This window comes from Zingiber officinale, chromosome 4B (genome assembly GCF_018446385.1).
Source record: "Zingiber officinale cultivar Zhangliang chromosome 4B, Zo_v1.1, whole genome shotgun sequence".
In the NCBI taxonomy this organism is placed as follows: Eukaryota; Viridiplantae; Streptophyta; class Magnoliopsida; order Zingiberales; family Zingiberaceae; genus Zingiber; species Zingiber officinale.
Window position 1 is genome coordinate 103,903,805 of NC_055993.1, and position 21,610 is coordinate 103,925,414.

Here is a 21,610-nt window from a genome sequence, read left to right on the forward strand (position 1 = left end):
TGTTGTATATTTTTTTATTAGAGCTGTTTTATTGGCTTTTAAATTGGACCATTTTATAATTTTTTTTTGGACTTATAGCTCTCGGACCCTAAAGATCTGATCCTATCGATTCAATTTAAATTGATCCGGTATAGAATTAGAATCCTACGAACTATGCTCTAGCCCCGAAGGTACATACAATAAAGCTCTCCTAAAAAGGGCAAGATGTGAGATTAACTCAGTTTGCGGGGCCAATTGAGTCCAATATAACTCGATCCATTTGAGTCATGCCAAAAGTAAATTGACATTGTCAATTAGGGTCTACATGAAAGTAAAAGTAGGGAGAATAAAGAAATATCACTTCTTTGTATCTTTTAACTCTTTTTTTTTTCATATATATACTTAATTTGTTTTGTGCGGATGAATTTGGTGATTTCTCTCCACTCAAGAGTGTGAAGTTATCCACTCATTTTGCGTCACTTGCTTTGTACGCCTAAATAAATATATCTTCTGAAATCGATATCTTAATTAAGTCTCCGATATCTTAATTAAGTCTCCAAAGCGCAACGCCGACGCTTCTCTGCCTTTTCCTATCCGTGTCGACGTCCACATTTAATTCTTATTTTGGCCTTGACAGCTTACTCCACACGGATTCCAACTCCGTTAACTCCGCGTGCATAAGAGATATATATATATACGCGCAATTAGCATTACCCGAAACCATCATCTGCCATCAGTTCACTGCCTCTCAGAACCCTAATTACTGATGCAATTGGGAACCCGCTTCTGCTGCTGCTTAGGCGGCGTCGCCGCCGGGGACGAGGAGGGCGAACGGACGGAGTCGTTGATCCGGTCATCTGCGACCCGGATGAGGTCGAGGGCGCAGGAGATGCAGGAGGAGATCGGGGGCAGGTGCCGCAGCCTGATGGCGCGGATCGGGCGACACCAGAACCGGCGTCGGGGCCCCTGCGATTTCGGGTACGATTCGGTCAGCTACGCCCTCAACTTCGACGAAGGGATGGAGGAGGACGAGGAGGACGTCCCCGTCGGCGGCAGGTGCCGGTACAGGAACTTCGCTTCGCGCCTCTCCGACTCACCGCCGCCCCGCGCCGCCGCAGTTGGGGTGGCGTCTTGACTCTTGAGACGATTCGCCGGCACGGGCTGCTGTGTCGGTGGCCTTTGTATATGGGCTTCCAATTATAATTTAAAGATCTGGCTCGAGTGTTCGTATCAACAGGCAATGTTTGGGTGCCGATTTGATTGTTTAAATTTATTTATTATTTATTGAAATTTATTATTTAAACTTATGAAACTCAATTAGCCAAATTATTATGTCTATAATTTGGGTTAAGATATTAATTTTATTTAATTTATATGTGATCAATAATTTAAAATTATAGCAACTAAGAAAGTGTTGTTTTTTTAAATAAAAAAATTTTAAACAAAAAAAATAAAGCTCATTAATATTCAACTTTGTTTATTTCATATATTTTTGTATTTGTTTAATCAAATATAAATAAGAATTGAGTAATATATTCATTTATGCATCAATTAGTTTCTGCTAGTTTACTCGATGCGTATAATATATGTCATAACTCACTATTTAATCATTGAGTGGAAAATTGAGTAAGTCTAATTAAGATTACAAGAGACTATTTAGCATTATGCACAAATCCCATTTGAAGAACAAATAAACTGATTTGCATCTTAGAAAAGGCAAAGTCGATTCTCATGACCACAATTTACAAGAATCAATTGCCTTAAAAGGCACACACGGATCATTTACCTTGAGCTATTGATTGTGCAGATATTAGTACATGAGTCGTATACCTTGGGACATTCTATGACTACGCGAGTCATTTACCTCAAGGCATTGTGTGAGCACAAGTGCATGCCATCATCAATCAATGCGTACATAGAAGAGTTGATGATAATATTTTCGCTATACTTTTCATCCCTATCTACTATCCAATGCTAATTTATCGTGTAGAGTCGATGAGTAAGAAAAAGGATTTGAAGAAGAGTGAGAGATGAATTACTGTATGTATCCAGTGTGTTTGAGATACCACAATGCACCCTCTGCAGCATGATCTTGAGCGGCTTTCTTTTGTGGCTTAGGATCACCAAAGCACTCTAAGTATTCAGCGCCAACAATCTCTACTATAACCTTGTACGTGAACCTGCATAGGTATGCATGTATATACATCTTTAAGAAAAAACTTTTAACATGGTACAAGTTTTTAGCCTATCTGAAGTTCGATATAATTGACTATTCGTTAAAACACAGTTTCCCATTTGATTTCATATAATTAGCCGGTATTGTGAATTTGTATTTAGGCATAGAAGTTGTATTTTACTGACTGTTTTTACAATTAAGTCTTAATAATTAACTTACATTTTTAGATGGCTCGGACCGTCCTCCTTGCAGCACTCAAACAATGGAGGATTCCAGTAGCTAGCAGCACATATCTCCATCAGCCGTGACTTGGCTGGTTTCTGAACTGAAAAAACCTACAAAAATAAAGGTAAAGTCATTCTAAAAATCTCCATAGAAGATTTTATTCTTGTTTTGTCATCACAACAAGGGGAAAAAAGGAAATATAAAACTCATACGAACTGTATTGGTGTGTTTTTCATTTGCACTTGATTCACTGGTCTGAACATTATTTCTCATGGATTGTCGAGTTTGGTGATCATTACTTATGTTGCAAGATTCAGTGATCCTGGCACCCGCTAAATCTACTCTAGATGACTTAGAATTTACACTGCATTTCAACAGGTCGTTTCCTCTTCGAGAATCAGACGACTGTAGAATGTCTCCTGAATTCTGGATTTGCAACTTCTCCAGACCATGTTCCAGATCGACCATCACTATAGGTTCTTCATCAAATCCGATCAGTCTTGCTTCACCCTTTTTAGTTGACAGCAAAACTTCCTTCAATGTTTTACTTTTAAGCTTATATCCACGAGCCTGCAAGAAGACATACAACTATTAGCAGTGAGCAAGATGAGAAATCAAGGTCAATAAAACCCTAAGTCCCAAATTTTTATAGGAATAACTCAAATACAGATTGATTTATATCATACGTAATGAATCATAGATTTCAATCTCAAGGCAGATTGGACGATCCAAATGAGTACCATTCTGAAAAAATGTCTAGACTGATATAGATACAAGGTTCAACAAGTGAAAAAAGCTAGATAATGGCAATATCAAACTGAATACAAGTGACACAACCTAACACAAAACTGAATGCATCTAATACAGTTGATACTGATATAAATGAAATTGAAAGAACCATATATAGTTGTAGCACCTGCAAAATACACATGCATTGTAAAGTCAAAACAAACTTGCAAGTAAAACCAATTTAAGAGAGAGCATTTAATTATCACAAAATTGATTACATAACATGAACATAATCTCAAATTTTTGAATTTCAAATTCTCATCCCTTCTAAGTTGTAACTTCTTAATGTGGGGGTGGGGGAGTCAATGAACATTGTAACTGGTCAGGAGCTTGTGACAATTTAGTAGGGTAAAGAAGAATATGGAATCTTGAAACTTCAATGTCATGATATCCACCATCAACTTCTAGAACATCACCATCTAGATCATTCATGAGGATCTAAATTATAGAATGCATATTGCCTTTATTTTATTTTAAACTCTAAAAAGATACATAAGTTTGAAAAATAAAGAACGGCTTCAGCTCAATTTTAAACTCTAAATAAGTTTATTTGATGTTATAATAATTAGTGTGTATTTCAGTTTACCAAAAACAAATTCTATAGCTAAGAAATTGACTGCAAGATGTTATCAACTAAACGATAAGTTACACAATATACACATCAACACCTAGAACTTAACCACCTCGATAATTCCAGAAGGTCTAAGTTATATAATGCACATTGCCTGTTTTTAAATTTAAAATGATACATCAGTTTGAAAGCTAAAGAATGGCAACAATTCAATTATGAAATATGTGGCTGGTCAGCATATTTTGATTTTATTCAAGTGAACCAATTAAGTAAATCCTTTTTTTATAGAACCTACCTAAACTGCCCAATCTAAGGCACTTGGACTGCCTGGTTTGCCTAGGCTGATCACTTTTTGGAACAACTGCCAAACAGGACCATGGTTTGAAATCTTGTACCATGCCAGGTGAAACGGTGGAAACGTATCATTCTGGTAAATTACTGAAACTCAATACCACTCCGTACTAAGATTCAAAATCTCAAGCAATGTAGTTTTGACATTTGATTGGACTGATTTAGTATCGTGTCGATGCTCCGATGCATGGTGTAGGTGACAGATTGAAGATTGAAGGAGGAAAGAGATGAAGCAAATAAAGATGACATTGTTTGTGCTAAGTGGTATCAGGTCTTGGTAATTTACAGGAATAATACGTTTTGACCATTTTGCTCGACATAGTACAAGATTTAAAATGCTTGACACATAGTGTTCCTTCCTATGCTTCATCTCCTTCCTCTTGCAACCTCCAATCCATTACCCATATCATGCATTGAAAACATCAATACAGCTCAAAGATTTTGAACCTTGAACAAGACTACTTGATCATTAGGTGAATTGATCCCTTCCACTTTTGCCTAGGCAGCCACATATTGTTTGCCTAGATTGCTTCTTAGAGTAGGGTAAGTCAGAATGTTTAAGTCAAGTTGATTGGGGCAAAACAAAAACTAGTGAGGTAATTTGATTTATCTTATTATCTTTGATTGAGTTTGTTCTCTTACCGTTATGCTGGATTACCTTCTCAAGTCATGTATTCTCTATTTTATGTTATGATATCATGTTTGATTACATGTTTAACATTTATCTTATAAATTGTGCTCAATATGAGTTTATGTTTATTGTCATGATATTGTTTATAAGCTAAGGCATTCAATGTTATATGATTTATAGTAATAATATGGTGTGTTGAATTAGTGTTGGTGCAATTGACCTCTAGGGTATTGATGTCTGACAATATGTTTAATGGAGCTTGGTTAAGGTTGACCTAGTCAAGTGAGAAGTCTAGTCAGGTCAAGGTTGACTAAATGACTGCAAGTGGTAAGTAGTCTACCGAGTGACTAGCAAGTCCAAGCAAGTCAAGATGATTTGATGCTATGATGTTTAGCAAGAGGAAAAACTCTAGAGGGAAGTAATCTTAGGTTGTTTCGTAGGTGAGTTAAGTAGTCGACCGGACCAATGGATTTTGGTAAACCTAAGTATAGTTTTACCAACACTATTTTACATTACTATTATTTGTTGTTGTGCTAATTTAGTATTGCAAGAAAAGTCTTAGTAGATCACGCGATCAGACACTGAATAGAGAAAGTCCAAACAGGTCTGAAGGACCAGATATTTCGCAAGTGAGTTGAGGTAAACTACTTGAGGTAGTGAAGTGAGGTCGTGTCCCATTAGGGACAAACCTTATGTACTGATCCAACTGAAGAAACCAACGATGCTTTCTAAGTTGAGATCAAGAGGTCCTAACTGTCTGAATTATGCATACTATATTTGCAGTAAACTTATCTTGCAAAATTATGTTCTAATTCTGGTTTGCAGGGAAAATATTATTTTTGTTTACTAACACTATTTGCAAAAAATGATGTTCCGTCGACGGAACAAAGGTGTTCAGTTGACGGATCGATGAAATATCAAAATAGTGAAATCCAAATTAGAGCACAAAAGGAAAAAGTTGTTCAGTAGACGGATAAAGTATGATCATCCGACGGAACAACGTAATCTCAGGGATTGAGCGGATCGCAAACAAAGAAATAAAGGTTCAGTCGATGGAAAGATTTTGACACGTCGACAGAACAGCGAGATTTCTACGATCGAGATCAACGCAAACAAGGAACAGAGAATCATACGATGGATAGAGTGATCAGTTGACATATCAGTTCAGTCGACGGAGACTCTTATCAATCGACGGAACGAGGCTTATAAAAGAAGCTCTTGAGCTCTGAGCCAGATAGAATTCCTGCTTCTCAATTTTCTACTACGCTCATTCTCTGTTCATGCAAGCTACAACTACTACGACACTGAGAGGCCTCCGACAACTTATGCTTCTTTTTTTATACGATTGTTGTCGACATAATTATTGTACTTGCACATTGTATTCACACTTATATTATTCTATCATTTAGTGGATTGTCCAAAGAAAATGATCAAAGATCACGGGATCCATGTAATGAGCATGTGGTGCCACAATTAACATGACCCTAGCTTACAAAGTTATTAGTGCATTCATCATACATGTAGTTATTTTCTGTTGCAGTTGGTTGTTGGTATGCTATCTTTAGCTATAACATTTATATCAAGTAATATGCATGGCTGAAGGTGGTGGTTTTGTATTCATGTTATGGAATATGATGCTTGATTGACGGTGTTGCTACACCTTTGATGTTAGTTGATATATGTAAATCACACTTTTCACATTCCTAATCAGGGCATTTTTTTTTGTTGATTTACTTTCCTTAATTCTTTTGGCCTTCAAAGAGACTGGCAGCAGCAGATGATGTTTGGCCAATGAGATTTGAGTACACTTGTTAGTAAAAAGTCTACGTAGATCCTTTTGTTTTTCCTTATTAGTACTTGCTGCTTTTAGCCCTTGCGTGTGATATTCTTCGGCTTCTGTTGTGCATTTCTGATAGTGACACATTGTGAAAGTTGTCTAGTGTACAGTGACATTCAAGGTTTAAAATTTCTACCTGTGCCGAGGTTTCAGTTCTGGACCGGAACGATACGGTTTCGGTATCGTATCGTGTCGTGCCGATATAATTTCGGTATTTTTTAAATATAAAATATATTAATTAAAAAATAAAATATTTAACATAAATATTTACAAAATAAGCAATATCAAAAATAATCTTTTAAAAAAGCAAAAGATGTGAAAATAGATAAATAAATAAATAAATAATTATTATAATTTTTAAATTAAAATAAATAGAATATAAAATTAATTAGATAGTTTTATTAGGATTTAATAAAGTCTCTTTAGATTATCTCCATCATAGCTAGGAGTTGATTAAAATAATTAATCTAAGTTTAATTTAAAAAAAAATCCGAAATCCGACACCACTCGCAAGCTCGTGCGACTTCGGCACTGCCGCGGGGTTGCGCGACCCCTCAGCCATGGCCACGGGGATCGTGTGACTACTCTGATGCTATCGCGATGGTCGTGCGACCCCTCTGCAGCGGCCGCAAGGTCGCGCGACGCCTCTGCGGCGGCAGCGAAAGGGTTATGCGACCCCTCCACTACGGCCACGAGGTCGCGCAACACATCGCAGCTGTTATGAGTTTGGTGCCAGGGTCATGCCAATGTCGGTCGTAGGGCGAAACGAGATGTTTCGCCCGTTTCGACCGTCTCGGCACGACACTTTAAACCATGGTGACATTGTCCATGACAAACAGTCAAATTGTCCTATTTTTTGCCTAGGACACTTAAGAATCTTTTTCTTTCCCTAGGTCTATTGTGTGTTGTTGTACATGACATTTCAAGAAGAAGCCTACTCGAAAGATTCATTACTATGATTAACTAAAAAGTATCGCCATCTTTTTATTTTGAGATGAAAAGTCTAATGATTATTTTTATATGCTTCAACATGCTTTTCACAATTTAGACTTTCTCATGTTATTAGCTCTCAGAAATATATTCCTGTATAGGGATGGGCCTTACAATATAAAGCTTTTATAATTGAATTTTTGTGAGCACCCAAAGATTGTAGGCATGCTCTAAAAAATTAAACAAATAGGCAATTGAAACTTCTAGAAACAACAATAGCTTTAGCTCTTGATCATATTAGAACTAGTTTTAAGAATACATATGCGAACTAGTTTCATGAATAAATAGACAATATAAAAACAAATAGAGAAGTGGTGTATTGGTCATACCTTTAGCACAGAAAGTGCTTCTTGCGAAGCCATTCTTCTAGCAGCTTTAGAATTTTTGTTGCTTGATTTAAATGTCAACCGTACACCATTTATATCAATTTCTACCTTGACAAGATATACTTCATGGATTTTAATTGGCTCCGGGAGCCCCAACATGAAACCCAAATGCTGACAAAGTTCTCGTAGATCTCTAGTAGGATTAATCTGAAAACTAGAGAAATCCAAAGCAGATTTCAATAGGTTTTGCATTAAATCCCAAGCAATCTTTAAGTTAAATCCAGTGTCGAGAAGTACCGCACCAACAGAAGATTCGACTATATCACCAAGTACCTAACAAATTCACAAATTAATCCACGACATAGTGAACAAATAACTTTTTTCTAATACAAGCTAACAGTAGAGTCCAGACAAACTGAAGTATGTTGATCAAGAAAAGGTGCTGCAGCTGCAAAAGGAAGATTTTATAATGAAAGTTACTTTTTGCTACTTGAATAATTATAAAATTGGTATTAATTTCACTAAATTCCCCAGAAAATAACAAGCATACACCAAAAAGCATTATTACCTTCATAGCATGGGATAGATAAAACCAACCTTGTCTAACAGATAAAAATATAAACAGAACCAATGTCTGAGGTATCACTCCGTATTGCCAAACATATACGTATCAGTCCAACCAGGAATGAAGACCAGTAAAGTCTTAAGGATCCATAATTTCACCATCCTGGCCTACACAATAGGAGTGATACAGAGACCAGTGTCTACCAGGTGCTACAATAAGCCAACAGCGATTAGCCTTGCTTAACTAGTAGCCATTTTCCCAGCTTTCCATCTGATTTTTCACCTATAGATACCTAATGCATGCTCACTCAATCTTGCTGGTGAAACAACTCTTGCCTTGTGATTGGATTTAATCATGTTGTTTTGTTTTGATATGTTGGCAATGTGGTTTAAGTTAGGTCCTCCCAATGGTTTTAAATGTGCATTGAGTGTGCAAATAGTTTGACAGTGCACATGATAATCATTGAGATCATGTGCTATTGGAGACATGGATCGTGTGGAGGTGGTGCTCAATGGACCCAGTGGGATCAAATTATGGATATGACAATCGTTAAGATTGTGGAGTTCAGCAAGGAGCTCACTGCTTGAAAGTTTGGCTTGGATTGAGTGCACTAGAGCTTGGGGAGGAGCTCAGTGGACTCAAGCGTAGCAGGCTTGGATGAATAGTCGGTGATGGGGTATGTTGCCTCGGAGTTGGTTTGGATTGTGTTAGTGACCTAGAAATAGGGGAGGGGCTTGATGGACTCTAGAGTGAGGTTTGGATCAAGGTGTTGCTCTAAATTTGCGTAGCGACATTGGACTCAACAAGAAGTTTAATGGATTTAAGGATCTAAAGATCTTTAGGCATAAGAACCATGAGAGAATGTTGAGTGAATGTAATGCTTTTCCTTTTTTTGTCATTGAGCATGTAATATTGTGATTGCCTAGACAATGAGTGAGCTGCCTAGGGATTGATTACAATGCTAGATTAAAATGTTTTGTGATTGTGCTTGTATGATATCATTTATCGTATAATTATTCTTTTGGTGTATGGTAAAGGTAGCTCAACTTGAGGGCTGGTAGCTAGAATGGAGAACTCAATTTTAGTGGGAACTTTGAGTTTTTTATTGCCTTTATATTTGTCATTGGAAAATAAGAAAAAATGTATTTACAACAAATAAGAAAATCTAAAAATCTAAATATATCGTCTATTATTTACTAAATTCACTCCTTAATATTTATAGAATTTATTAGTATAATATTAACATAACATTACCAAATTTATGACATAGAAAATTAGAGAACATTGATACAAATCTGACACAATTGCTCACTCATTTAAGTCCTGTAAACCACTCTTATTACAGCACAACTTATCACATGGTAATAAATTGATATGTTAAGATCTCACTTAATCCTTGACATTCTTAGTAAGGTCCCAAGTCTCCTTAGTCAATAGCATGTGAGATCCAACAAGTGGAAGACCACTACATATAACTGTTTCCCAATGGAATGTCTCATCAAGATTAGGCGTGTATCCACTTTTACCAAATACAACAATTAGCCATGGCTATAGAGAGGTAAAGCACTAACTAGATAGGGCTAAGCATATTCCAAAATACTTATGTTCAAGTTAATGATAGTTCTCTCATGTAACTCTTAAAATGCCCCTTGTGAGCCCACCACTAACTATGGTCAGTTAAACTTTAGTGTCACAAACTCCCCATTCCTGATTTAACTATTAACATTCAAAGTCTACTTAATAACCCAAAATTATTCTTCATCAAAGGAATATAAAGATTCAATCCAATGATGACCCTGCCATCACATTTTAGCTCTTCCCAACCAGAGCACCACACAATTTCAAGGATTAGATTTGCTCTAAAACCAAGTATAAGTCTAAGCAATAACCCAAATTTATTCTTAATCAAAGAAATATAAGGATTCAATTCAATGATGACCCCACCCTCCCATTTTAGCTCTTCCCAATCAGAGGTATACCAACCATCAAAAATGAGAGAACAAGTTAATTAATTTGTAGGTCCAACGGTGTCTTAAAATGGGTAAACTCAAACTGTGACACTTGGCATATCTTAGTTTTATAAACCACTTCGCAAGTTGTGTGTGCCCCAATTATCTGAACTACATGAATCTTACCTCTCCATTAAGATTTATGCAGGAGTAAATTATTATAGATATTCAAATTTTTTAAATCACATTTTATTACACTAATACATAGTAAAGTGGAGTGTCAGATATCAATGATAACTAAGCATGAATACACCAATGAAGAACCATCTAACAGAATCAATTTACCTTTGGACATGCAGGTTCCTCAATGAGGTCCTTTTCTAAATCAGATAAAAGAACAAAACTTTCAAACTCATGTACTGCTTCTGCAAGACACCTTGAATCTTGTATCAGATACTTATGAAGGGATCTCTGAACAGCTACATTTGCAAAAGTGTTGTTGTTAACTGTTAATGATCGTAAATCTGTTATTTGACCTGGCTTCAATTCTGGATAAGCTGAGTAGAGATATGATGTAATCAAGTAGTCCAAGACGGCATCTCCAAGGAATTCTAGTTTCTAATTAAGAAATAGAAGGCAGTTCATGCATCAGAAAAACTTTATATGCAATGTTCAACTTAGCATACTATACTATGAAACTTTGATTGGATTCTTATCATAGATTTAAACATGTCATTAAAAGACAGACCTGGTAACATCCACCAGAGTGCTTACTGTAGGAAGGATGCACAAAAGCTTCAAGAAGAAGGCCTTTAAAACGAAAATTATAACCTAGTTCTCCTTCCAGTCCCTTCACATTGATATTACTCATAAGAGACAAATTATTGTTACTTGAGTCACAAACTCGATAAAAATTTGAAATGTCATAATCTACTGGTATGCCAATCCAACGTAGAAATGCAATTGCAGCTTTGAACCCACTTTCAACAAGAAAAGCACCAATAAGAGCCTCAACAACATCAGCAATGGCTTTCTTTTGCAGCCATTGATGTGATTTGGTGCATTTAATATTACATCTTTCATCTCCACCATTCTCATTGATCTTTCCTCGAGGATGAATAATAGATTCAGTATCAGTGTTGCAAAAATGTTTACAAGGGCGGCCAAGTGCAAAGAATTGTGATGGATCAAACGAATCATCATGTATATAGCCCTGAAATTTAAATACAGACAGACAATTAAAAAAAATAAAGTTTGATTTCAATGGACTTGTAAATATTGCCAAATCAGTTATCAAAAAGAAACAAATTAAGCTAGTGTAAACATCTAAAATAGATAAGTTTCAAGAAGAAACCTAAAAAAATCTGACAAAGTGCAACTCTAAATTGGACAAATAAAAATTAAAAAAAAAAGAACATGGAAAGTAATTTGAATTATCACTTTGTAGTTTGTAGGAAAGTTGCTCAAGACCATAATCAACTATGAATAACTGCAACAAGCTTGACCAAAATGCACTACCACAAAGCAAATATATCATGTACACCTGTGAATAACTGCAACAAGCTTGACCAAAATACACTACCACAAAGCAAATATATCATGTACACCTGCGGGTGGGCACCCATGGGCGACGGGCTGTTAATCCCAAATCAATGAGCCCACCCTTTTGTTTTTTGTTAATCCCTCAGCTCACAGTATGCCAACTCAACCCATCACCCACAGGTGCCCGCCCGTGGGTGTGCAGGATAACAATCCTGTGTGTTCCCATTTCTCTTGTAGAATATGTTACAAGACAATGAATTGATTTAAACAAAAAAAATGCAAACATAAACATCCATACCTTTGTTAGATAAAATTTTGAATGTATTTTTACCTGATAGCAAAGAAATTCAACACAATTCTTTGACCCATATTCAAACTTGTCCATGAATAAATTTTATTCATGTCTCTTCATTAATAAAGAATATTTTATTTTACCTTTACCTAATTTAAAATATTAATTTTAGTTTCTAACACTTGTCACAACAATTCACTTTTCAAACTTATGCTAATATAATATCATCAGCAAATAGCGAACAGTATGCTGGTTTATTTAGAATATACATAAAGCTATAAAGAACTCGATGTTTCAACGATAGTCATGACATATAATGATATTTATCACATTGATATAATTAGTAGAAATGCCTTTGGATCTTTGTCCTTTATACACTCCCTTTCTTTGATTTGACCAATCATGAACTATCCTTCTCATATTAAATTCTGATGTTGCTACAGAAATCACCATGATTTGACCAATCATGATCTTTGTCCTTTATCATTTTCTTGCATATGTTTAACTGCTTCATAATTATTTAAGGCCTTTATACTTCTGTCACTTTCCCAATCTTCTAACACATTCAATATTTCATTACATCAACTATGATTCCTACATACCACATCATCATTACCAGCTCTCTTGAAGTTACACCTTGTTTTATACTCTTCAATTAGGCTGGTATCTAATTCTATTTGTTATTGAAGTCCATATAGTAGCAATGTTGTCCGCATTGCGATACTAAAATTTCTTCTTTCGCCATCTACTTTTTCTTTGAAATGAATTTTAGTCACCATGCATGTTTAATGTGGAAGATAGAGTGCTCCTCCACTCAATGGGACAAGTGCAGTGCCCCATGGTTGCACATGGTAAGAGGATATCCCTTCAAATTGACCAATAATTTGGGATGGAAAGAGCACCAACTTACTCCAACATGACATCACATCTTAATAAGATGGAGCCAATCCTTCAGTCATGATGAGCATGAAGCAGTGTGCTGTTGCTCTATGCTCAGTCCCATGAGGGAAAATGTCAGATCCAGGTGTGCAGCTATTAAGAGTATCACTCCCACCACCACCACCTCTTCCAAAGAATGATTCAATGAGCTACATCCAACTTTATCATGTAGAACAGAAGTGAAGATTGCAAAGACAAAAGGTATTTTCCAAGGATACATAAACAAAAAAGGTGTTACCTGTAAATTTTGTGCAATTGCTAGCTCATATAAATTTGAATTATTAACAACACCAGATCTCCTTCTGGTCAATTGCCCTTCATCAAGGGCCTCATAGGAAAGAAAGCTTTGACGGGCAACTGCATATTTCAGGAAAGAATCACCAAGCACTTCAAATCTCTCAAGAGAAAACCCTTCCGAACATTTTTCTGTAGTAAGGGCTTCTAGGATCTGCAATTTACTTATTCTGATTCAGACAAAATAAGTTAATACATAGACGTATATATATTTTTTTATTGCAAACCTATGGACAGACTACAATTTGATAACCCAAAAAGAATGAGAACACATACACAACTAGCTCTAACTTCAGAGGCCTCTGGGAAAGATGAAGACAACACATTCTTCAGTTCAATAGCAACAAGAAGATTTTCAAGGCGATGCATCAAAGATGGTAACAAAGACAAAGTACTCCCAATGTCTTTAGAGAATCCAACTATTTTTAAAGAACAAAGCTCCGCAGGCAACTCCACGAAATGCTCATTTGATACACGGGCCTCTGTTTTTGCAAAGAAAGGGTCAAAGTAATGATTATTATAGTTAATAAGACCATGTGCGATCCATTTATAGGGCAAAAGATGATCAATTGATCACATGGATCTCAACTACAAATGTATTAGAATATTAATTATTATCACAACCATTTAACATGTGCTTTTTGTAATGATATTTTGTGAAGCAAGCAATTGAGATACAAGTGAAACAATTTGAATCAACAGTAGACTTGCAATTTTGTAACTCACAGAACTAAACATTGAGCTTATTATTCAGTAGCACTATCTCATACAAATATAAAATTCAGTCATCATATCTCACTAGTAAGGTAAATTTATACAAGTACACATATATAGGGAGGAACCCAATAATTGGAGAACCAGAAACTCATTAAACTTCTAATTATTTGAATCCATACACCCATTCTAGAATCTGTTGAAGTCAATAATGTGTTCCCTTCTAGTGCAAAACTTTATGTGGTAGAACCGCTAATCTCCAGTTATAGCGTTAGTTATTGCCAATTGTGCAACTGCTATAAAAGGTTTTATCCTCATAATGAACAGTACATCAAATTTTCTGAACCAACTAATCGCCATTGAGGATAAGATCCAACCTTTGCAAGATTGTAAATTTTGGTCATATTTCTAAGAATTTTTTGAAAGAAAATGTCTTATAGGAAACAACAATATAAAGTTCTGCTACTTTGTAAGAGTCTTTTGGCGCTAAGTCCTATAATATAACGTATGTGTGTAATAGCAATAGGTATAACATACATGATATTGTGAATTGCTAGAGGCACAATTTTAAAAAGTTGGGAGCTTTTACATACATAGAAATTATACAGAGTTGTATATGTAAAGTTGCTATAAGGATTTTTATGATACATGTGAAAATAACTTTTATGGTAATGATACTTTAGTGCATATTTCTGATACAAAATTAATTATGAATGGAAACAAGTAAAATATTGCTAACAAAATGAGAGTCATATGCCTTCAAAATATATTAGCCAATTCTGATGGTAAAACAAGTTATTAAGCATAAAATCCTACCTAGACATGTGCAGACAAAATAATCAGTTATCTACAGATCTATCCATGTTTTTACCTGCTAAATCCTCAATAAAAGTCATCAACTCAACTGATATTTTGTAATAATTGGACTAGCATATATATAATATATACACCCGAAACTAGAGTTTCTATGTAGATGGGTGCTTGGCTTTTAAATTTGTATTCAACTTATGCGAAAGTTTTAATATAAATCTGATACTAAAAGACATATTGAAACAGGAGAACCTTTTACCATAAATATGTCTATGTGAAAAACAAATATAATGTGAAATTTAGAGTCACCTGTATTCTCTTGTACTCTATTGTGTAGTAAGTTACGCAAAACAAAGAGCTGTTTGGCCTTCAAGAAAGGTTGTTCTGGATAGGATAGCTTGATCTGGAGCCTGGATTTAACAGTGACATCACACATAAGTTTTGGGTTTTACCACCATTGCTATACACAACAAAGAATCAATTCAAACATAAATGATTAAATATGAGAAGCTACTGTAACAGAATGAGTGGCTAAAAGGTCGAGTAAATGAGATATGAAAAACCTAGTATTCTAGTATGGGAAGGTTGGTAAACTTAGAAATTACATGGTTAACCAATTAAAGAATGATGATTAAAGAACATATAGAAGAGGACGAAAGAAAACTATATCAAAACAATAAGAAATTTGAGAACTTTATGGAGAAACGGTCCTCAACACAACTTATTGGGAGGAGAAAATTTTAGTTCTACTATATTATTTTCCACTTTCAACCCCTAACATTGTCATTTCTCAAGAAACTAGAAAGGTTTGCTGAAATTCTTAAAATTGTTTCTTCGCTTTGTATTAAACTGACCTAGTATTTGCCTTGTACTTCCTAACTTAATTTGACTAGCTGCAATTTGAATTAGTTTGGGAAAGGATTTTGCATATGCACATGCCGAAGGAATCTACAATGAGCCAAAAAAGAACTGCAAGGTCTGGGTAGCAGCAATCAATCCTTCTGCAAGAACATAACAAAAACTACAAAAATACAAAGAATGAAACTTACCTGTGAAGTTCTATTAAAGTAGAAGAAACAAATTACAAAGGTATGAATGCCATAGTTATTAATAAACTTAAACATTCAATGTTGAGACAACTAATTCAAACATACCTACCTGCTCTCTATCAGACACAGTAAATGCCACCTACCCATAAGCCTTCATGTAAGCCCATTACAACCAGAAGAGCAGACATTATGGGAGTGGATAGCTAAACAGGGGTCGATAGACATCCAATTTAGGATAAGAGATTCACCTGCTTTCACAACCAATTTTCAAAGTGATTTGAGAGCCCTTCATGAAAGGATGCAGCAGGTAAGTCCTTTCTTGGAGGCAGACAAACTTATCAGGGGATGGAGGGTGGCTGGGAATTTCACAGGAGCTTCATCATATACAGCAGTGATTCACACAGGAGCTTCCTCAGGCTTTTAGTAGCTCATATGGCTTCCAGAAGGAAGACATTTTATCATGGTTGGTGATCATGGGCAGAGTCAACACAAAGGCCAGGTTCATCCAGAATGAAGCCTTTGCCTGCTCTCTGTTCAGATGCAGCACAGGATATACCAAGGTTCAAAATCTTGAGTTGTGTCAAAGCTTTGGTCTTTGACTGGAACAATAGTGTCGATGTTCCGATGCACAGTGCCGATGACAAATTGGAGGTTAAAGGAGGAAGCCGGCAACGAATTAGAGGTTAAAGGAGGAATCCAGCAACAAATTGGAGGTTAAAGAAGGAAGCCCATGATGAATTGGAGATTAAAGGAGGGAGGGCATTGTCTGTGGCAAGTAATATCAACACGACCATTTCACTTGACAATGTACTAGATTGCAAACCATGGGATATTTTGGAGACTGGGCATTTCTTTTATGAACGCCAAACAGCTTGGATTCTGTGGCAGGCAGTAAAACACACGCTAAAACAAGGTTTAAAATCTCGACCCGTGCCGAGGTTTCGGTCCCGGATCGGAACGATACGGTTTCGGTATCGTATCGTGCCATGCCGATACTGTTTCGGTATTTTTTTATTTATATATAGTAATTATTAGATAAATATGTTTATTGTGTATAATTTAAAAATAAGTTGTATATTAATTTTATATAAATTCTTAATTATTGAACAACTTAATATGGTTAGAAAAAATAATTAAATATAGTTTTCTTTAAAAAAAAGTTGATCTAGGAATAACTTGAATTAAAATTGATACATCATAATATGTTACCTTATTAATACCAAAAGGAGTGGCGTGAATCAGATGGAAGCATTGGTTCTTGCGACATTCTGCTTAGGTCAACTCCATAGTTCTCCAATGACCAGATTAAATAAGCATCCCATGACATGCAATATTGATATTGATTTCTCCACATGTTCATCAGCGTGTCTCGATTCATCACTGGATGTTGGATTTGAACTGGCACCACTGAAATCGGAACGGGTACAGGCACAGGATAAGGATAAGCATACGTCCCCAAGCTCTGGTATGACGGATCACCATATGATGCATCAGAGTTATAATAAGAAGGTTGCGAGTATGATGAACTTCGACTAGAATCAATCTCAGTTAAACTCTCCCGCATATCTTGATAATTATGAGCTTTCTTTTGTTTGTCACCCTTATATCGACGTTGATATTGAATAGTACTACCTCTAGCTCCATGATCATCATCTTGAGTTGCATGTGTGTAATCTATCTCACATGTCCATGGCTCTGGTGCTAGAGTAGGGGGGACATAATTTTTACCACTAGATGCATCACCACTGTCATCACTTCCATGAGTACTTGCACTGCTATCAACATCACTATCCTCATTTCGAACTTCTCGTCGGACTACAGTGTCAGAAGGTGATGGTGTTTCATCACTGTCATCATGTTCTTGCTCATCAATTGCATCGAGTGGATTGTCTTTAATTCTAAATGGACCACTTCCCATAAAAGTAGGAGGTTTGCCTTTTTCTTTCTTTTTAGTAAAAATTGCAAGAGCTTTGCCTTTGCCTTTATCTATGGACTTTGGTTGGGTTTGTGATGTTTGAGAACGCCTAGACCGAGATCCAGAAAATCGAAATTCTTGATCAAAAGCTTCATCATCTTCTTCCTCGCAGATATCTCCTCTAGCTTGTATTTTTTCAATCTGTTGAGTAAGAAATTGAGATGGTCGTGGTGGGTCTCCTGCTTCATCAAGTAATGGATTCTCAGCCTCAACAGCGCTCCACCAATCCATCATTGGATCATTCTCAGTCTGGACAAATCCAATATCAAATGGGTCTACATCACCAGACTCCTGTTCTTCATTCTCTTCTGTTATTGCTCTTAGTTGAAGACGCATATTATAATGAACGTAGACCATCTTCTCCAAGCGACGATAAGAAAGACGATTTCGTACTTTTGTATGAATGAGGGAGAAAGTTGACCAATTTCTTTCACAACCGCTTGAAGACGTTGTCTGTGAGAGAATTCGTACTGCAATCTTTTTCAAATTTGGAGCTGATCCTCCATATTGTAACCACCACTCAGCTGTAAGATAAATAAGAACAAAATTAAAATAATTATTTATATTTGTTGACAATAATTAGTAATAATTTTTACTATATTTACCTGCATCCATTTTATATCTGCATGAAACTGCAATAGGATCACTAAAAGAACCATATGCCTCTCGAAATAATCGACTTTCATTAATAGTCTCAGCAATTGATTCTGTGTTTGTATGCAGTCTTGATATTAATGTCTGAGGGCCACTAATAAATCATCATTTGTGCCAAGATTATAACGATATTGATATGCCGGATTGAGATAATAACCTATAATAATTAAACATATATAATTATTAATAACAATATTAAAAATTCGTTATCATTAAAAAATACGTACCGGTCAAATGAATAGGTTTTCCCATTTGATCATCCCATCTTTTAGTGATTATATCAATGTAATGTTGATACTTGGTCGGTAATTGTAGACGCCTCTTAATTTCCTCTTTTGCTTAGGCAGTAAACGTTGCCCATTTGTGGCTTCTTGTCCATATCAACTTTACGTAGAACAACGTACAATGGTTCTACTGCTATAAGAATATCTGCAATATAGTCCCAAAATCTGACAGACATAATAATTTTTTGCACCTCCTTACCTTCAGTCGTGTTAGAATATCGAGAGGCTTCCCAATTCTCAGAAGAGAACATGGCCTTTAATCCGACTTTTTTCTGATTCAACGATTTTAACAGTAGAAAGTGAGTGGCAAATCTAGTCACTCCTGGTCGCAGAATCTCCCCATTAATAAATTTCCTCATTAATCCATGAACCCAATGATGATTATAGATGAATTTTGTTAAAGATTGACCTTTTTTCACTACCTTCTTCACTATATCGAGCTTACCGATATCTGCCATCATCAAATCGATACAGTGTGCTGCGCATGGTGTCCAAAATAATGTTTGATACCTTTGCTCCAATATCTCTCCAGCCCTTTTAAAGTTGACATCATTATCTGTAATCACCTGTACTATATGTTCTGCACCTATCTCGTGAACTACACTATCCATCAAACAAAATATGTAGGGTGCATCATGATACTCTGTAGTTGCATCAATAGATTTATGAAATATCACCTTTCTATTGTAGTATAGTAGAAAGTTGATGATGCTCATCCGTGTAGGTCCTGTCCAGCCATCATACATCAACGTAACCTCATATAAGCTCCATTGTTTCTTGCATGATAGGATCCAAGTCTTGATCTCCTCCACTTGTTCATCTAAATATGGGCCGGCAATTTCATATGCAGTCGGAGGTTGAATACCAGGACCAGATTTTTGGATGTTGGACACCATGCTACGGTAGTATGTGTTGTTTGCTGCATTAGGAGGAATATGATTAAAATGGAAAAATTTAGCAATACTTTTACCGATTGATTTCTTCTTCTCTTTTGAATATGCATCATCAATCCTAGTCTGCTTCCTAGCTTGGTCTGGAAATGCTAGTGGATCAATATCAGCAATATCAATTGCACGTCTTCGTCCCATAGAAGAAAAAAAACGACCAATACCACCTTGTGTTGAAGTAATACGAACACTTGCACTCCTTCCTAATGTTGATGCAGTAGTTGAGCCACTTCCACTAGCACCAGAGCTACTTCTATGTTGCATATTTTGCTCATAGTCATATTGAGTTCGAGAGGCATTGAGAGCTGCTAAAAAGTCTTCGTCATTTGGAACTTCACCACGACCTTCCATTTCATCATAGATTGGTTCTTTAGAGCTTCGACTATCAACAAGTTCCCGTTCTCGTTGTTGTTTATACTTTAATGCTTTTTTGCCATCAAGTTCCTCTTTCATTGCACGACGCACTTCTTGAGAAACTTTTGGACAATTAGAAACATCCGGATATCCACCAGCAAGATGTTGTTTTAGGCGTGTGACCCCGCCGCCGCATCCAATCATATCGCAATGCAAACATTGCCAATGGAATCGATTTTCTAATCGACGTGCGTGTCTCCAAGCTGGATCATGAGATTGTTGTTTTGGTGCCATTACCTATGCATTATAAAAAAAAGTAAGGATAATATTCATTTCTAGGTAATGATCATCATTTTATAATGTCAAAAATGTATTTATCATTGTAAATTTACAAATTAAGTATATAAACTATAAACAACAACTTATGAAATTTGAAACAATCTCTTAAAAATATTAATTTATCTTTCTCAATTTAGATTGATCAGAATTGCACAAGATTATAAGTGTTTTATTAGGAATCATAAACATGTCCAAATTTTTAAAATAAAAGACTTGTAATATTTTTAAACATATTACAAAAGTAAAAAATTAATATTCATGGATCCAAATTTTAAATTAATTCCAAGATAAAAATATTATCTATAATAAATATATAAATTATCTTTAAGATGTTACTTTATATATAATAATTATACAAATTAATTAATTAATTAATTAATTATTATTTGTAAAAATATAACATAATAAAAATATCAAAATATAAATTTAATTTATTAGTTTTTTTTATAATTTTTATTTTTTTAGAGTATTAGAATATAAATCTGAATTATTATTATTATTAAAAAAATTTAAATTAAATTTTAAATAATAAAAAATATTATAATATATATCAGATTTCTTATAATTTTTTATAAAAATTTTAAACAGATTTTTTATAATTTTTAAAAAAAATTTAAATACAATTTAAAACATTGAAAATTAAAATTTCAGAATATTAATTAAAATTTTAATTTTTTTATATATTTTAATTTTTTTGAGAAAATTTAAAGGAATTGTTATAAATTTAAATTATATTTAATTTCCTTCTGTTAGGGCACGCGGGCACGCGGCGTGCACGGCGCCGGCGGATCACGCCGCTCGGCAGCGATGGATCGCAGGGTCCGGCGACTCCTTCGGCGCCGCCTTCGATGCATAACGAAATCGTACCTCGCTGCTCGTCGCGCGTCGCCGCTGCTCGCCGCGCCTAGCTTCGCCTCGCCTCGCCTCGCTTCGCCTTGCCTCGCCTCGCCACGCCACGCCTCGCCGCGCCTTGCCTCGCCGCCTCGCCGCCTCGCCGCCTCGCCTCTCCGCTGCTCGCTGCTGCTAAT

The 21,610-nt window shown here is 35.7% G+C and overlaps 3 protein-coding genes across 7 annotated transcripts in view; 1 reads left to right on the forward strand and 2 right to left on the reverse strand.

Annotated features, from left to right (window-relative positions):
* Positions 1–745: 745 nt before the first annotated feature.
* Positions 746–1,114, forward strand: LOC121978495. The gene has a single exon (XM_042530835.1). The coding sequence runs from the start codon at positions 746–748 to the stop codon at positions 1,112–1,114; it is 369 nt and encodes a 122-aa protein (XP_042386769.1).
* A 543-nt stretch (positions 1,115–1,657) lies between these two features.
* LOC121975842 (endoribonuclease Dicer homolog 4-like) overlaps positions 1,658–21,610 on the reverse strand; it is a 67,874-nt gene continuing 47,921 nt past the window's right edge. For 2 of the 3 annotated variants that reach the window (XM_042527734.1, XM_042527733.1), the window contains 9 exons: positions 15,290–15,390; positions 13,733–13,938; positions 13,401–13,610; positions 11,138–11,602; positions 10,735–11,007; positions 7,879–8,208; positions 2,597–2,950; positions 2,375–2,490; positions 1,658–2,159 (listed from right to left, as the gene is read on the reverse strand). In XM_042527734.1, coding sequence (XP_042383668.1) covers positions 2,015–2,159; positions 2,375–2,490; positions 2,597–2,950; positions 7,879–8,208; positions 10,735–11,007; positions 11,138–11,602; positions 13,401–13,610; positions 13,733–13,938; positions 15,290–15,390 — 2,200 coding nt within the window. In that variant the 3' untranslated portion in view covers positions 1,658–2,014. Of the gene's footprint in view, positions 2,160–2,374; positions 2,491–2,592; positions 2,951–7,878; positions 8,209–10,734; positions 11,008–11,137; positions 11,603–13,400; positions 13,611–13,732; positions 13,939–15,289; positions 15,391–21,610 lie in introns of all 3 variants that reach the window. The other variant, XR_006110447.1, reaches the window with a different exon arrangement.
* On the reverse strand, positions 17,122–20,836 carry LOC121975843. Of its 3 annotated transcripts, XR_006110449.1 has the most exons (3): positions 18,886–20,836; positions 18,610–18,815; positions 17,873–18,528 (listed from the first exon to the last, which is right to left on the reverse strand). XR_006110449.1 is itself a non-coding variant. In XM_042527735.1 (2 exons), the coding sequence occupies exons 1-2, from the start codon at positions 18,617–18,619 to the stop codon at positions 17,243–17,245; spliced, it is 1,296 nt and encodes a 431-aa protein (XP_042383669.1). In that variant the 5' UTR covers positions 18,620–19,574; the 3' UTR covers positions 17,122–17,242. The 3 variants fall into 3 exon arrangements, 1 of the variants encoding a protein (XP_042383669.1); XM_042527735.1 differs by having other exon boundaries at positions 17,122–18,528; positions 18,610–19,574; XR_006110448.1 differs by having other exon boundaries at positions 18,610–20,836.

Excerpts from the sequence above, each read along its gene's own strand:
- LOC121978495 (XM_042530835.1), top strand. The coding sequence starts at position 746 with ATGCAATTGGGAACCCGCTTCTGCTGCTGCTTAGGCGGCGTCGCCGCC.